General features: G+C 35.1%; 1 protein-coding gene across 2 annotated transcripts in view; it reads right to left on the bottom strand.

The window, feature by feature from the left end:
• The window catches only part of ZNF385D (zinc finger protein 385D), a 342,412-nt gene that overhangs the window by 16,740 nt on the left and 306,386 nt on the right, over positions 1-19,286 (bottom strand). For both annotated transcript variants that reach the window (XM_023207238.2, XM_031935070.1), the window contains one exon: positions 239-472. In XM_023207238.2, coding sequence (XP_023063006.1) covers positions 239-472 — 234 coding nt within the window. The remainder of the gene's footprint in view (positions 1-238; positions 473-19,286) is intronic.

Here is a 19,286-nt window from a genome sequence, read left to right as displayed (position 1 = left end):
CCCCACACACACCCCCACACACACCCCCCACCCATGGCCTTCAAGTCCTGGAAACCACCTCTTGTCCCTATATAAATGACACTTTGCTTGTCATTTTTATTTTTTAATGGTTAATGATTTCCATGTAATAGTTGACAGTTTTCCTCTACCCCTTTGTCCCCTGCTGCAAAAGATCTAATCTATTCCGAGGAAGATAATTGCAGAGCTGTTGAAACAAAAAGAAATCGCTGCATCTCACCACTGTTGTGTGCCTCCAGCTGCGAGGCGGAGTTGACAGCAACCTTGCATAGCGAACAGTAAAGAAGCCGTTTTGCCTTTTCTTCCTCGGTCTCAGTAGAAGGACATGAGCTATTGCCAGTGGCTGTCGTTGGGCTTTTTTCCACTTTAGAGGTGATCTCAGTTGTCATAACACTGCTTTTGCGGATTTCCACAGTTGTCGTCGTTGATATTGCTGGTGTCCCTGTAGTACCATCTGTATTCGAAAAACACAGCAAAAAGGGGGAAAACAGTGATATTATCATTCCCTATTCAGGAATGTATCACAAATATTGCATTCTGCTTATAATGATAAGTGCAGCTAGCAATTGCTGTTTGTCAAGGATGCATCAATCACCTCATAAAAAAATTTACACAGATGACCATATTTAATTTCATGTACTAAAATAACACTTTCAGATGATTCTTGAACGTCAACATAAATACAAGTTTAAAATATTCTATGGGGTAAACATCCACAAATTTCTCTTGTTAACACATAGCGTTAGTACAACAATATTTATAATATATTGCAGTCTCTCAATGCATATTTCTAAATGGCTTTTTCTAGATTTTTAAACAATTAAAATAGAAGATAAATGCTTTTAAGATATTTTGAATTTCTTTACTACTTGTCTACTTTGCTTCTTTCATTCTTTCTTTTTTTAATTAAAAAACAGGTACAGATCTTTTTGCAATATTTATCCAAAAAGAAAAAGAAAAATTGGAGGCCTGATGCCATAATTGCTTTGACCAGATCAACAGTTCAGAAAATCATTGCTCTACTTACAAAGAGTTACAATTCAACCCAAGGTACAAAAATCATCAACATCAAAAGAAGAAGAATTCTAGTCTAGCGTATCTATTAAATACATGCCCTGTACCAAGCTGTATGCAGGGAGTTTGTGGCAAAAATATTCAGACATCAATAGCCACTATTCACAAGGAATTCACAGGATGGCCACACCATGCTGTTGTCACATTGTTTTAAGAGTTAAATGATCATGAAAATGTTGAGGCACTGTAACTCTACAACCCTTCTGGCTCTAAAGTGTGATGCTAAATCTGGAGAGATCAATCTCCAAAGTAAAACTACCCTGTCTTAACTTTATTTGGGTATGCACAGTTCCCCTTCCAAATATGCCAATCACTCTTATGTTAGCAATGTTTGCCATACCCAATAACAAATTGCAAATAAGCTCTACACTCATATCCTATCTACCCAAATACTACTTTTTTGCCTCTCAGCTGGTTCTTAACTTCCTCTCCAAAATATTCCTAGGCTGCCTCTCCAGCTACATCTGCTATTGAAACTGTCTCTCATTCCATATACTGCTATGGTCACTATCTAATGCTACGTTGAAAAGTTCATGATAAAGAGACTTGGCAAGGATATAAGGACCAATGGTCTGTCTGCAGTTAAGTGTTGTCTGCATAAATGCTTACTTCTTGTTAGTTCATTACTACCAAGAGTTGACTGCAGCTACAGAATGACTGTTAACTGGGATATCCCCTTTCTTCCAGGCATAGGGGTGAAAATATAGGTGAGGTTTTTTATCGCTTTTCTAAGTAGGGCATCAGAAACACTAGTCAATAAAAAGAGAAATGAATCCTTGTTTAAGGGCTGTTGTATAAAAAAAATTCATCTGGATCTTATTTCCTTTGCCTGACACTTCACACACTTTCAATCACTTATTTACCTGCTAAGATCATCAAGTAAGTCTCTTTCAGTGTCATAAAGAACATTCACCAACCAAGTTTTCAAAATCATGCTGCAAATATGTGTCTTATGGCTAGAGAAAAATAAATAAAATTACCCCAACACTAAGTTATGTCATTAGAATACATTTATTCCCTTGCACACTGAAAGGTCCACTCCCTGATTAGTTTTTATTTGCCTGTTAAGGTTCCATTATTAAAATAAGAAGTGACAGCCAAAAAATATCTCTGAGAACCTAGAGATGGAATAAAACATAACAACTTTAAGATGGTGCCATAGCTGTTTATTGCCCCCTATATACCAGAAATGATTGTTTGAAAGCATGAGTATATGTAACTGTGAATAAACAACAAGTAGTTAATTTTCTAGGTGTTTTATATACTTAAAATCATTGTATATACTTATCAAACAATTCCATTTTTTATATTGTATAAATTGTATGTATTTATAAAGTAATTCCACAGTACAGAGCTGAGGAAATGAGAAAACTCCAGAAGTTAAGAAAATTTCCCAAGGACACACAAGTAGTATATTGTGAGCCAGAGCCAAGTGTTTCATGGAACAAGAAAATTAGATTTTGAGGCAAAAAAAAAAAAAAAAAAAAGAAAGAAAGTTAGGAATGATACTCTTGGCCATGACTGTGATTCTCCATAGTAAGGTCACAAGGAGCAATGTGCTAAAACCACTAAATTGTTCTTAGGATCAGCTCTATCAGGAGTGATAACCGTAAATACAGATATTATATTTAAACTTAGTTTGGCCACACACTGAAGCTAGTGTGATACTGTGGGTACTTACTTCATTGAAATCTACTATGGTAAAGATTTCCCCAGTACTACCCTGCTCTAACAACTTTTCCTCTGGATTGACTTGTTTATTTGGTCTTAATCTGAAAATGGCACATAGCATAGATCATAGTAATCCTGAACTAACTCTCCTATTTATAGTGCAATTTATTGACAAAAGCATAGAATAAACAAAACCATGAATCTTTCGATTCCTGTGACATCTACATTAGTGTTTCTCTGACCACAGAGAATAATGTACATTTATACCAAAGACAACAGAAGATTAGAGACATCACATTCTCTATGCCTAGGACTTAGGGAAGTATTAACATTTCTTAAGGCAAGTTCCTTGCATGAGACAGGCTTAGGGGAATTAATATCAACACTCAACTTCTGGTGCATCTACTTTGTGGAATACTTTTGACCACATAGCTAACCATAAATCTGTTATTTTCTAAGCATGTAGTTAGTGTGAAAAAAATACAACATTACATTTTTATCTTAAATGTAATATGTAGAACTTGACTCCATAAAGATAGGGATACTATTAATTTATAGGGAGTCATGGATTTTTCACTTACCTTTGTTTTAGCAGTGATAAAGGGGTGTTTTTTAAACCAAGAAAGTAAGATAAATATATTTTAGCATTATGGTTTATTCAAGGAAAGTCAACTGTTCTATATAATGCATACAAAATTACATATAGCAAAGAAGTTTACTTTAATATGGTCCATTGAATTACCAGTTATAAATAATTATTCTCCACACGTTAAAATAGAATCTTAAATGAATGATAATGTTAACAGCATATACCCTTGACATGACGTGATGAAAATTACCTCTGTGGTCTTCCTTCTCATAACCCCTGTCTAACCATGAGAAAAACAGAAAACAGACCTAAACTTGAGGACATTTATCAAATTCCTGACCAGTACTCCTCAAAATTAGCAAGACTATCAAAACGAGGAAAGTGTGCGCAACTATCACAGTCTAGAGGAACCTAAGGAAATATGAGAACTCAGTGTAATGTGGGATCCTGAATGAGATTCTAGGGCAAAAGAACATTAGGTAAAAACTTGGAAAATCAAATAAAGAATGGGCTTTCATTAACACTAATGTATGAATATCGATTCATTAGTTGTGACAAATGTACCATATTAACGTGAGATGTTAACAATAAGAGAAGCTAGATGCAGGGTATATGGGAACTTTCTGATATATTCTTGTATCTTCTCTGCAAATCTAAAACTATTCTAAAATTAAAGTTTATTACTTTAAGAAATACAGAATTATAACCAGTCAACAAATGGTGCATCATTAAAGTTATTTTGTGGAATCATAGTCAGAAAGAACCTTCATGGCTTTAGAGCACAGTTTTCTTAATTTTTAGATAGAGAAGTTTCAGGAAATTTCTCAAGGTCACATAGTGCTCTGAGATAATAACCAAGACTTGACATTGTATCTCCCAATGCCAAATCTAGTGCTTATTATCTTAACTGCAGTTATTCATGCACTCAACTTTATTCCATCAACATTTATTAAGCAACTATTTTGTGCTAAGTTCTATCCCAAACCATTGGGATAAGAAGGCCAATAAATATAGATCATGTACTTAGTGACAAAATAGTTTATGAGATATCCCATAAAGACTTGAAATAATAACTATTATTATAAACTTAACAATTCTTAATCTGCTTTGTTCATTGCTATATTCTTGCACTTATCCTTGGCATGAAATGGGCACTCAATAAATATTGAGAGAAAACAATGAATAAATTACCAATAATAGCTAATCATCGTGGAAGCACTTTTAAAATATTTACAAGTATTAACTCATTCAATCCTCATAAAAAAACAAGAGATGCACAACATTTTTATTATCATCATAGCAACAAAACTGAGGCATGGAGATAATTGGGAACTTGCCCAATGCCAGAGCTGCCAATAGGTAAATGTTGAACACAGTTCAAATTTTCAAATCAAAAACAATGATTTGAACACAGTCTGGCTCAGTTGCACGTGCTCTTCGTTTATTTTTTATTGCTTAAAATTTAACTTTTTATAAAATAATTTGAATTAGTCTTGATTTATTATGCATGCTGAAAGATAACATATTAAACATTCGACTATAAAAGAAACTAAGCATGGCTCAAGCTAGAGTCAATTATGTATATCCAAACATCCATTATGCTAAGGTATTAAGTTGCTCAAAACCATTTAGAAGGAGGAAAGAAAAGGAAAACCTATAGCTCTCAACTAACCTCTTGTGCAGAATGGTAAGAATAAACCACAGGACTTCACTGCACCTTTTTTCCCCCCTCAAAAGACAAGAAAGTGGGAAAATGATACGCTTTTCTTACTGTTTCCCAAAGGCTGATTCAGATTTCTTTGCACTACTCTACCAAAGACTCTGGAACAATATATGTGACAAGGAGTTAAAAATAATGGGTGAAATTCAGTGAGAAGAGAAAGATTTGAGATGGTTGGGGTTTGCATTTCTGTGCCATTTTTCTGCCAGCGCCCTGTAGCAAATATTCATTAATGCAACTGTCGCTATTTGGCTTTGGCATCAAAACAGATTGCTAATACGTTGTGGAATGAGGCTTTAGTTGAGAATCAAAGGAAACGTCAATATTCAAAGTGGCCCATTTATGACCTTCATCTTGTATAAAAACACTGTAAATACTTCTTTAAAAAATCCATAAAGCATAAGAAAGGATTCCAAAAAATATCAACACTTGAATTTTGGATAGTAACATGGAGCAGCCAAGTTACATGGTCTGGGCAAGAAATTTATTCCTCTGCTTACAGACTTCATAACTCAAGTGGAAAAACCAAAGGTGAGTTACTAGAGTTTCCTCTCAGGTAACAGGGATTAGTGTTATAACCCAAAGATGCTCATCATGTTTTCCTGTAGATTGAAGGCTCAGAATTACATCTGATTTATTTTCTTCTTTCCTATGTGAATTTAAGTCTCACTCAGACTTGCTAGGAAACGAAGAAAACAGCTGCTTCCTCATAAATATGCTGACATTCTGAAGTATGAAAAGGTGCTTCTAACAAAAAAAAAAAAAGTCTTTAGAAATTATTCCTGGTGGTTTATTTTCTACCAAATTTATTTCATTTAACTAAAATTTATTGATCACAGTCTTAGACCCCGGCAGGAAGGGCCTTGGCACTGGCTGTGCTTAAAAGTCCCTTTATATGTGTATTTGTTTTTTTTTTTTTTTTTCTTGTAAAATAAAAAAAGTTTCTACAGGGTTCTGTAACCAATGGAGCAGAGGGGAATTATGGGAAAGGGAAGTGAGAACTGAACTGGGCGCCCCAAAGGTCAGAGTACAGAGGCTAGGAGTTTATAAGTGTGTGCGTGTGCACTTATGAGTGTATGTGTCTATGTGTATGCATGTGCATGTATGGCTATATGTGTATATCTGTGTATAAGAGTGTGTGTGTGTGTGTGTTGAGAGGTTGGAAGGTATCACAACTTCTATCTGGAAACCAGAGAAAGAGTGGCTGTTTTTGTACACAGTACACATTTGGCCACCCTCAAATCACAAAAACGTATGTCTAAGCAGAAAAAGTCCCCCTGACCTAAATTCCTCACTCCCATCGGCTAGAGTGGTATAGCTGTAGAAAGTGCTTTAAACTGCCTAGAAATCCCAAGGCCACCAAATGAGGCTGGGGAGAAATTAAGTGCTCCACTCCACTTTGCAGGGTACCTGATTTGGGTGGGTCCAGTCACCAGCCAGAAGTTCTGGCTTTGGGCACATCTTTCTCTCTGTTCTTACAAATCTGCTTCACTACTAGGCTCAAGGCTGATTCAAGTGAGGGGATTCTTTATTCTTCAGGTCACAAAGACAAATCCTGGGGAACAAAGTGTGGAGTTGCTGGGTAAAACTTGATACATATTTAGATATATGGAATATAGTCTCCATTTGTACGCTTGGCCCTGAAAATTTTGGGGGTTTGTCTTATAGGACCCATCCATATACAGGATGCTGTGTTAATCACAGGAGGTAAAAAATAAATGCAATAGAAGTTGTATATACAAGAGTAATAGGACTCTAATATAAAGAGTGGAGGGCACAATGAATTCCCTCTCCTTGAGAAGAATAAGCTGGAAGAAGTATTACTAAAAAACATTAGAAAAATGAATTGTACTTCAAACTGATTTCATTGTGTCTCTAATGGTCTGTGACTTGGTAGTTCCATGCAAAAAGTAATCATGTATACTTTTCATCAAGTGACAAGTTCTTTCCCATAGTAGCCTGCATGAAACTCTAATGTTCTAAGGGATTGGGTGACTATACAATTTCTTTCTACATTTACATTATTTGAACAAAATTTCCCAAGCCTCGTATGCATTAAAAATTTTAGAAAGGAGATTTTAAAATTTCCAAAACAAAAATATTGAACTGAAACTTTTGAGATGATTTTCAAAGCTGTCCGATTTATTATCTGTTTGAGGCAACTACATCAAGAATAGATTCATATACATAGATAATGGTTATCTGTTGAACTCACTATGTGCTATATATATTACATGCAAATTAGACCATAAATTATTCCAATGAAAAATATTAAGGCAGAAGCAGAGCCCATTTAAAATATTTATCTTCTGGATTTCCCTCTTTTTTTTTTTTTTTGAGATAGAATCTCGCTCTGACACCCAGGCTGGAGTACAGTGGTGCAATCTAGGCTCACTGCAACCTCTGCCTCCTGGGTTCAAGCGATTCTCCTGCCTCAGCCTCCTGAGTAGCTGGGATTACAGGCACGCATCACCACTCCTGGCTAATTTTTTTGTATTTGTAGTAGAGAAGGGGTTTCACCATGTTGGTCAGGCTGGTCTTGAACTCCTGACCTGAGGATCCGCCCACCTCAGCCTCCCAAAGTGCTGGGATTATAGGCGGGAACCACTGCACCCGGTCTTTTTATGTTTTTTGAAATGGAGCCTCACTCTGTCACCCTGACTGTAGTGCAGTGGCACAATCCTGGCTCACTGCAAGCTCCATCTCCCTGGTTCAAGCAATTCTCCTGCCTCAGCCTCCTGAGTAGCTGGGATTACAGGCACACACCACCATGCCCAGCTAATTTTTTTTTGTATTTTTAGTAGAGGCGGGGTTTCACCATGTTGGCCAGGCTGGTCTTGAATGCTTGACCTCAAATGACCCACCCACCTCGGCCTCCCAAAGAGCTGGGATTACTGCGCCCAGCTGAATTTCCCTATTGATGCCAAAGATCAATTATTTTCATAGGGACTTGCCATTTTCTACAAAGATCATGTGATTTGAGAGGGCAATGTGAGAATGCTTTTTGTAGGATAATTTATCCAAAATTTAGACAATTCCTATTACTCATTCAAATTTGGGGATAAACAGACTAGAGAATCAGGTTGCCAGGACAGAGCACAGTTGCAGAAGCCCCCAAAAAGAGGTGGTGATCAGGACCAGGTCACACACCTCGACTTGGGTCAGGCAACTGAGGGTTGAGCTAATGAGATGAAGAAGGGGCAGCAAAGTTGGACCACGCAGGAGGAAGAAGCAGAGGCTCCTGAAGCACAGAGTCTTGACACGAATTGTCCAGTCCCCTAGAGGTGGTAAGTAGGTTCCAATATTGGCCGGCCAAAGCTGAGATCTACTGTATATCTTCAACCTCCACATCTCCGAAATGCTCTTAACCTCAAAATGGACCTTTCTAGATTAAACTGGGATTTCACCAAGTCAAAGCGCATATTCTCTCTAGACAATGGGTCTCCCCCACAACCTAAAAAGAAAGAAGCCAACAGAAAAAGGCAGATGTAAAAGGGTGACTGACAATAATAGTATTAGGGACATGTCCAAACACTGCTCATCTCTCCAGTGGTTACAAGACTGATCAGGCGGCTTGACTTAAGCTCGCCCTCAGAATACAAGGTCTCTATTTAAAGAGAGATAAGCTGATTAGAGTTCGTATTATTACTTTTTTCCTCACCAGGTAAATTGCCCTCTTTCCTTTCCTTAGAATCCATAAATTAGTGACTCATTTCAGGAAAGAAGCCCTGGCATGTCTTATTAGCCTAATTTAATATAACAGCATTGTCCTTAGTTGATAACAATCACCTGAGCAATCTATATCAATGTCTTATCATGCCAATACCTTAATTTCTAAGTCAATGAGGATTATATTCTCTACTCATTTAGTATATAAATATACTCCATAACATAACTAGAACAGCATCTGCCAGACAGTTGGTAATTGATAAACATGGATGCTGCTGCCATCACATTTGTTAGGCATTTGCTTATCTTTTAAAAGTTGGAGTTATATCCCTGTCAGGTAGGTGCTAAATTGAAAATTGGCATAGCAATAAAAAAGCATATCATTGACCTCCTAAACTAAGTTTTCAACCTTAATCATTTTCCTCTTATAAATTTTCAAATAATATTTATTTCATTCTTTTCTTTATGCTCCTTTGACTCTCAAAACATCCCCCTATCATGGGGCCATGACGTTGGGGAACTTTCACGAATCCTATTACTATAAACTAGTGATCGTGAGACTTTAACATGCATCAGAATCACTCAAAGAGTTTGACAAAACACAGACTGCCCAGTCCCAGCCCCATCACCAGAGTTTCTGATTCAGTATGTATAGGGTGAGGTCTGAATATTTGCATTTCTAACAAGTTCCCAGGTATTGCTGCTGCTGCTGCTCTGAGAACCATACTTCAAGAACCACCACTGACAGATCTGTCAATTAGTTTCTAGTTTAGATTAACTGGTCTCAGTTGCAAAGCTAAATGTTATTTAAATAGCAAGTCATGAATGCATGAAGAGGGAAATGAGAGATTGAGTAACCAGTGTCCTTGTTTGCCTGAGGGAACTGAGGGAGTTCCTGCGACATGGGACTTTCAGTATTAAAATTGGAACATCCCAGGCAAGCCAGGGGAAGCCAGGGGAAGGTAGTCACTCTAAGAGAGAAACCTGAAAAAAATTAGAAAATTCTTTAAAAAATTTTTAGATACTACCTAATCAACGAACTTTTTTTTTTTTTTTTTTTTTTTTTTTAGCCAGAGTCTCACCCTATCATTCAGGCTGGAGTGCAGTGGCACCATTTTGGCTCACTGCAACTTCTGCCTCCTGGGTTCAAGTGATTCTTCTGCCTCAGCCTCCTGAATTACTGGGATTACAGTAGCTGCCACCACACCTGGCTAATTTTTGTATTTTTAGTAGAGATGGGGTTTCACCATGTTGGTCAGCCAGTCTCGAATCCCTGACCTCAGGTGATCCGCCCTCCTCAGCCTCCCAAAGTGTTGGGATTACAGGCATGAGCCACTGTGCCCAGCCTAAACAACAAACATTTCTATTGAGAGATGCACTTTTTGATAACAAATGAGGAAGGATAGAGACACATTCTGATCTTTGGAGCAGAGAAGAATACCAGTGGGAGCCTAAATAACCTTCTATTGATCAGTTAAACCAGGGTTTCTTTTGTAAGAATAAACTTTTCTCTCCCTAAATTAGAGTTTATATATTTCTAGGGGAATTAATTTTCCACTTTGTTCACAGATGTTTAGTATAAATCACAGTTCATCCTCTTCGAATATAATTTAAGCCAAAATAAATTAATCCAAACCTCAGTTCATGAGAAGGTAAGATTGTTAGGCCTTGATCCAGTTAATTGAGTGGGTCTGGCTACTGTACATACAATTGATAAGCACCAAGACTAATGTGTGACTTTTATCAAAATTTGTGAGCTTCTGGATAAATATTACAAAAGGGAAAGGAAAAGGAAGACAAAAAGAAACTCAATTTACTCCGAAGGTATTGTAAGTGATTTGGATGCCACTAGATTAGGAAACTGCCTTTTCATACTTCTAATAGAGATTTTATTTTTCCTCCAGTAGGGCAGAATGAAAGAAAAGAAAGCCCTCCAAAATCTATGAATGATAGCACCCCTGTTCCAAGAGCTATCAGAGGAAAAAAGTACTGCATGCTGCAGTAACAGTTTCTGTTTCATTAATGAGAAGAACTGTGTATTGGAAAGCTCAGTTTGAAATCTGGCAAGAAATCAAGATATGGTTTCTCAGTGACTGCCTTTGGTAGTTCATCTGTTTAACATATGTAGTAATGGCCTTCGTCCTGCTGGCCATGTGCTTTAGGTTAAAAGTAAGGGTTTGTCATGTGTCCTTACTATCCATGATATCTAACTATTAGAATTATGGCATGATGAATCATGAATCTTGAAAGCTTTTATTAACTGAAGTTGAACAAAAAGTGAGAGAAAGCTTACCTCTGACTGGTAATTTAGAATGAGTAGGGACTGTAAAAGGTGAAGATAGCCATGCCAAGTTATTTAGGACACAAATACTTGCTCTAGAATCTTGTTGGGCAGCACATACAATGAAAATGAAGAAACAACAGCCAGCTCTTCAGTTTTTTGTACCACAGAGCTGTCTTGAAGATAGGAAAACAAGCTCCCACAATAAAGGGTGCAATGATAAAATATTTAGTATGGAAATAATTTAGAACATTATCCCATCTGGACTCAGGCATTTTATTATATGTGCAAGAGTTATAATACTTAGCATTTTTCATTACGATGTTAGTGTTTCATAGATTAAGTATGCAGAAAATGTTTTAATCACCAGAAAGATACCATGATGTAACTGATATGCACTTGCCACAATATACTGCTCAGACATCTAGATTAAAAGATTTTTCATATTTCAGGGAACTAGAAAAGGAGTTTTCAGGGAGTAAATTCCACTGGATAAATCATTGAAAATGGTTGACAAAGAGGATGGAAGTATAGAAAAGGAAATGAGAAAAAATTATGTAAATTGAGAAAACATTTTTTAACCAATAATTTTTCAGTAACTCCTGAGCATTCAATTTCAACTATAAGCTGAGTTAAAACTCAAACTACCCGTCATTTCACTCAAAACAGCAATGCATTATTATTTTTCTCTCTGCAAAGAAGGAAGAAAAATAGGGGTCATCACATAATACAATGATTTCTTGATAGAATTTCTCTCTTCAAAGTAGTTTCCATGTTGTGTTATCTTCAGTCAAAGATAATTTTTTAAGAGCTGGAGGATAAATAAATATTAGAGAAAACATACTAATAAATATGGAATAGGAGATATCAAAAGTCTACTGATTATTTACAGAAAGGTTGGCCACTGAAAAACTGTTAGAGCTGTTTGGAAAATAATATGATACAATTCTGGAACAAATGTGTCTCTTTCCCAGCAAAACCAACAGACCTCTTTCTAAGAAGCCAAGATTCCCTTTTTATCTTCAGAAACCGTATAAACTAGATTTTCATGAAATTCCAAATATAAACTTATCTCTCCACTTATTCCCATTAGCTATCACATAACTCCAGAAATTCCAAACTACAGCAAACTGCCCCTTGCACAAAAATTTGCCAAACTATGTATTATTCTTTTCACATTTGAGAAGACATTCATTGTAATTGTGTCACCATTTCGTCAAAGCATTAATTTAAATGTTTAAAAAAGTCAATCTCTCTTTTTTTCAAAATGATATGAAATAACAATTTTTATTTTCTTAGGCTTCATCCAAACATTGTTTATTTTAGCATTAAGCAACTTTAAATCTAATTATTTAAGTATGTATTTAAGAAAAAATGACTTACTGGTTAGTTCTGTCAATCAATTTTCAACTCAGTACTTTAAGATAAATATATTTTAGGGCAGAGTTGTATTAATAAAGTATGCTAAGAATTAATTTCAAAATAAATCTGTATTATCTCTGAAACTGTCTATACTGGCCACTCTTATCCTGTAAAATGCTAAGTATTTTTATAGCCACAAAATAAAAAAATAGAAATCTAGTCCCATATGACTGACCTCTCAAAGGATGCTGGCATTTCTATCTCATTTCACTCATTGAGATCTCGTTACATGAGTTAAATCACAACATCATATTGGAGCCCATTTGATATAAACAGAAGTTCTAATATTTCACCATTAATTTTGATAAGATAATGTTTAAAATATAATCCGTAATTAAGCTTTAGAATAGAGTCATTGTTTTATTCAGGATACATATTTGTATAGTTGTTTTTTATTATCAATATCTCTGTTACCTTTAACAACAACCCAACTGTGAAATTTAAAAGCTAGCACTGTGAGTAAATTGTTTTGCTTTATGGGTCATGTTTTAAAATTAGGTTAATTCTCTTGGTACATAAGATCTTATTTGTTGTATATCATGTTATCTATAAACGTGTTTTATAGCAAAAGTAGGTTATTTTGAAAATGTTTCCCTAGCAATGAAAAAGCCTTATCATGGATGTGAGACTAATTTTGTTCACATCCTTACTGGCAGATTCTTCTTGCCCAGGGAAGAAGCCAGGCCAAGAATGCTGGCAGTCCAGGACTGAATGTGTTGAGTCAAATGTCTGAGTAGACAGAGAGTGTGTGAGGTAAATCAAGCCTGATATTTGAAAGGTTGTTGCCAAGTGGTCAAGATCACAGCCAGGACACAACAGCCAATTCACAGGGCTGGGGAAAGCAGTCAGAGCCAGAAGTCAAACTGGGTGAGAAGAAACAGGTCCCAGGGTATCTGAGGACTCAGCCTGAGACCATGGCAGGCAGACAATGTATTGACCTTGTCAAGTTATTTTTAGCATGAAGGCCTTGCCTCCTTGGACAGGTCTGTCATGGTTTTACTGAGGAAAGTGCTCATGGTCACTACCTGTACCTCCAGAGAAGAGGAGGAGAGGCAAAGAAATGAATGGTAGTTGTGAATCTAGAGGCTTTGTGTTTTTTTTTTTTATGCCCTTGGACCATACATTAGGAAGCTATGCAAAGACAGCAAGGACTCATGCTTTTTTTTTTTTTTTTTCATCTCCTCTTTTGTTCAACTTGTCCATTCTTTACCTCAAGAAAAACAAAATAAATAACTGAATGAAAGAATGAATAAATAAGGAACGTATGTATGTATTTCTCTCTTTAAGATTTCAATCTGCTCCCATATGTCACCCCTAATTGAGGACATTTCCGGAGAAGGCTAATTAAAACTTTTTTCAACTTGCTGGGGAAAAAAGACAAGTGATCACGGATTGGGCAGATTGGCTAATGGAGTTGAACTGTGTGATTTGGTTCAGTGAAATCATCTTTTCTCAGAAGCTCATCAAGACAACAACCCTGGATAGAACTCAGTTTTATAAAAATACAATGCTTTTCACCAAAATAAATTCACTTAGATAATTCAAGTGCACACATAATTCTAAGTGTTGGAGGAATTCTTGAAGAATGCTTAGACATTGAAAAAATAATGTATTTTGTTTCACACAACACATGATATGTGCATTTCTAGCACTGCAATGCCATAATTTCAGTAGTTATTTGCTTTTCTTTAACACTTCAGAAAAATTCCACTATGACCTAACTTTCAAAACATAATTTCAACACCGGTAACAGTTTCCTTTCTGGCTGACGTATCAATCTGAGTTAATAAATGTTTCCTTAGCCTGGAAGTTTAATTAACTTAAGTTGAATAGATCTGAATGAGATAGAAATTATTTGTATTTGCTTATTAACTTTTTTCAAGACAAGACAGAATTAGAAAGGAAAGAGAAGAGTAAGAGACACATGTCTTATTTGCCCTTTTAAATTACAGATTTATAGGGAGAGAAATTTTGTGAGCTTCTCCTTTTAAGGATAGTTTTATCAGTTAGTCCAGATGGATCAATATGATGAACCAGTCAATAACATTTTGAAGAAACTCTTCTCTATCTTTGAAGGTACTATCATCACAGATACTCTGTCTCTATTGGAGAATATATCCTGTTAAGATTTCTGAGATGCTAATAAAAAAAGTGTCACCAAAAATGATGATTTATAAATTCTGATGTAAATATCACTGAAACATACAAATGAATAAATGCCAAGTAGTCTGTGTATTTTGCAAGATATATGTACATAGCACACTTAAAATGATAGATTATGCATCACTCAAAATGAGATAAAGACTATTTCTTTCACTACTTTTATGTTTATTATTTTTTGCTATTTTAAAATTTCCTTCATATAGAGTGGATCTCTCAAGTTATTCCAACAATCTAGCTTCCCAGTTTCATAGGTCCTTATTCTAAACGTAATTACTGTTATATGAATCAGCTATCAGGTATAACAATGCATTATCTCAAAGGTAAACATAAATAATTACAAAATAAAACAAATGCATGGCAAAAAATTAAAAGGTGCAAGATAATGGTAACATCCTAAATTTGTTTAGTCCTTTTTAATTTTCAAATAAATTTTGTATCCACTTCTCTGTTTTTATCCTCAGTAGAGTACTATGAGAAAAACATTAAAGTTCTTATTTTATAAAGGAGATAACTAGCTCATTGATATAAAGTCACTTGCTAGAATCATATAGCTATTAATTGGCAAAGACATTATCAGCATCAAGATTGTTTAAGGTTTACTTTTGCCACCTGGTAGAAAATATTGTCTTTGATTGTAAAGAGCTAAGTATTAAAAATTGCATAGTATTTATAGGACATTGCAGCAATTATATATTTTTTATTTCTGCCCAAATAGTGCTAAGACTGTGTGTATGACTAGAAAACTATATATTTAATTTTGAACTAATTTTATAGCACTTAGAATACAGACATATGCATTAAACAGTTTTGTGTAGTAATATTATTAGGTAATTTAAATTTAATGTACCATGTCAGATTTCTAATACCTACTTATTAAATTTACCAAGGTTTTTAGCCTTCTGTTTACAAACTGTAATCATTTAAAACATAAAAAAGGCAGCAACATGCTTTCAATTAGAGGTTAGATCACATCACTGTTCTCCAAATACCACAGTGGCTTTCAATTTTGCCCCATGTAAAGACTAGGCTTCAACTGAAAGCTTTCACCCTGAGATTAAGAGCAAGACAAGAATGTCCACTCTTGCTGCTGCTATTGATCATTGTATTGAAAGTTCTAGCCAGAACTATGAAGCACGGGGAAAAAACATAAAAGGTATCCAGATTAGAGAAGCAGAAGTAAAACTACCTCTATTCATAGATGACATGATCTTGTACATAGAAAACCTTAAAATATCTACAAAGAAAACCCAAAATGAATTTCTATACACTAGCAATGAACAATCTAAAGTTAAGAAAACAATTTTACTTACAATTGCATGAAAAAGAATAAAATCTTAGGAATAAATTTAACCAATAAAGTGTAAGACTTGTACACTGAAAACTACAAAACAATGTTGGAAAAAAATAGAATAGCTAAGTACGTGGAAAGGCAGCCCATGTTTGATGGTTGGAATCCTTAATACTGTTAAGATGGCAGTACTATCTAAATTACTCCACATATTCAGTGGAATCCCTATCAAAGTTTTAACTAAGTTTTTAATAGAAATAACTAAGCTTACCTAAAATGTATATAAAAATAAAGGGATACTAAATAGCAAAATGATATTGAAAAAGAAGAATAAAGTTAGAGGATTCAAGAATAAAGTTAGAGGATTCACACTTCTTGATTTCAAAACTTATTTAAAAATTACAGTAATAAAACAGTGTGGCATAAGAATAGACATAGATCAATGAAATAGAATTGAGAGTCCAGAAGGAAACCCACACATTTATGGCCAATTTATTTTTAATGTTAGTGACAAGACCATTCAATGGGAAAAGAATAGTCTCTTCAACAATGATACTAGGGCAAATGAGTATACACATGCAAAAAAAAAAAAAAAAAAAATGAAGTTGGACCCCTGCCTCACACCATATGCCATTCAAAATGGATCAGCAACCTAAATGTAGGAGGTAAAACTGTAATGCTCTTAGAAGGAACTATAGGCATAAATATTTGTGACCTTGTATTAGGCAATGGTTTCTTAAAATGGAAATAAAAGCCTAAGGAACAAAATAAATAATAGATTAAGTTGAACTGCATCAAAATTAAGATTTTTTTGTAAAAAAAATACTACCAAAAAGTGAGAAAACAATCCATTAAATGGGAGAAAATATTTGTAAATTATGTATCTGATATAGGTCTAGTATCCATTATATATGAAGAACACTTACAAATCCACAATATAAAGACAACAAAATCAAAAAATGGGTGAAATATTTCAATAGACATTTCTTGAAATAAGGTGTATAAATGATCCAATAAACAAATGAAAATATGTTCAACGTTAATCAAAACCACTAGGAAATACCATTTCACAACCACTAGGATGGCTATAATAATAAAAAATTAAATTAAATTAAAAATAAAACAAAATAACAAGTGTCAGTAAGAATGCAGAGACATTGAAATCTTCATATGTTACTGGTGGTAATATATATGGTGCTGTCACTATGGAAAAATTTAGTAGCTTCTCAAAAAGTTAAATACGAAGTTACTATATGACCCAGAGATTGTCCTAAATATATACCAAAAATAACTAAAAATATATGTATAAACATAAACTCATACATGTATACTCATAGCAGCAGTATTCATAATTGTCAAAAGGTAGTAACAACCTGAATGGATAAGTGGATAAATAAAATGTAGTATTTCTATAAATAGAATATATATTCAATCATATAAAGTAACACGGTACTGATACCTGTTACAACATGGATGAACCCTGAAAGCACTATGCTAAATGAAAGACATCTGTCACAAAATACCACGCATTGTATGATTCCATTTATACGAAACATCCAGAATAAGAAAATTCATAGAGACAAAGAGTAGATTAGTGGTTGCCAGGGAATAGGAGAAAGGAGAAAAGGGGGAATTAAGAGGTACAAGGTTTCTTTTCACAGTGCTCAAAATGTTCTGGAATTAGAAAGTTGCAATGATTGCATAACATTGTGAATATAGTAAAGACCTCTTATTTGTACACTTTAAAATGGTTAAATAATAAATTTTACATTATGTGCATTTTATATCTGTAATTTTTAAAGCAAATTTCCTTGCAGGGGCCAAAGTTCCTATGTGATCTGGTCCTCCATTATCTAGCTGACTTTATCTCTTTCTACCCTTCCTTTCATTACTTGTGTAACAGCCACACTGCATCAGTGGCCTTTGTGCTTTCCTTCAAGCATTCCAAGCATGTTCCCACCTTAGAAACTTTGAGTTTCCTGTGCCATCTGTCTGGAATGCTTTTCCCCAGATAGCCAGATTACTCATCCCCATACCATCTTCAAGACTATCACCTTCTCAGTGAGATTGTATGCCATCACTCTGGATAAAATTGCTACCTTTCTACCCATTCCTGCAATTCCCCTTTATCTCCCTTGCCTTTTCTTCTCCATTGCAGTTATCACATTCAAACATACTATGTAATATATAACAATATAAGGGTTGGTTATCTTTGATGACCCTCTACTGGAATGTAAAAGCTACCAGGGCAGGGTTTCAAAACATAATATATTCCCAATAAATATTTCTTGAATGAGAGAATGAAAAAACCCAGAAAATAAAGTGATGCTTGGGAGGAAAGAATAAACAGTAGGAGGAGGCAGAAAAATAAACCCAACACTAGTGTGTGATTGCATTTGTTTGGAAATAATTTTTCATCTTTTTAAAATTATTGCATTATTTCATTCAAGTGTGATTTAACCAGGTGATTTAAGGAGAGTGGTTATGGTTCTTTTTTTTTTTTTTTTTTTTTTTTTTTGAGAATGAGTCTCGCTCTGTCATCCCGGCTGGAGTTTAATGGCACGATCTCAGCAAACTGCAACCTCTGCCTCCCGGGTTCAAGTGGTTCTTCTGCCTCAGCCTCCTGAGTAGCTGGGACTACAGGTGCATGTCACCAAGCCTAGCTAATTTTTATATTTTTAGTAGAGATGGAGTTTCACCATATTGGCCAGGCTGGTCTCAAACTCCTGACCTCGTGATCCACCTGCTTCGGCCTTCCAAAGTGCTGGATTACAGACATAAGCCACTGCGCCCGGCTGGTTATAATTCTTTTAATGATGAATTTATTACATAATTTCCAACATCCTTCCAGCTCTAAACTAACAAGATGCTCTGAAAAACCGGATGTTTATTTAAAATCTCAGCTGTAAGATCCACAGAGTTTCTAAAGATTTGATTAATAAGTTAATTTAAGAATTACACACAAGTAATTCTGCACCAGCCCTTGTGTTTCCAAAGGCCAACAGCTAAATTAGCTAAGATAATTGTGGAAAATTATTTTCTACATTTGGAAAATTGTGCTGGGAATTATATCAAGGCATTATTGTCAAGCCCTTTTATTATTATTATTATTCTGCTAGGTCAGAAAGACATGGGTGATACAGTCCCCCAAAAAAGTTCCTGAGATGCTTAAGAGAAAAAACAACAACAACAAAACATTAAGCAGTTGAAAAAAAAATTGAGATAAAAACTAGTAATACAGGACAAAAAGACTGTAGAAGAATTTAAACTCCCAGGCATCAAATAACTATATAAAGCCTAGGAAATATAACTCAAAGTTAAGAAACAGATGAAGAGGGGCTGGGCACAGTTGCTCACACCTGTAATCCCAGCACTTTAGGAGGCGAAGGCA

Source organism: Piliocolobus tephrosceles, chromosome 2 (assembly GCF_002776525.5).
Source record: "Piliocolobus tephrosceles isolate RC106 chromosome 2, ASM277652v3, whole genome shotgun sequence".
Taxonomy (NCBI): Eukaryota; Metazoa; Chordata; class Mammalia; order Primates; family Cercopithecidae; genus Piliocolobus; species Piliocolobus tephrosceles.
The sequence above is the reverse complement of the archived record's forward strand: the minus strand, read 5'-3'. Positions and strand labels throughout refer to the sequence as shown.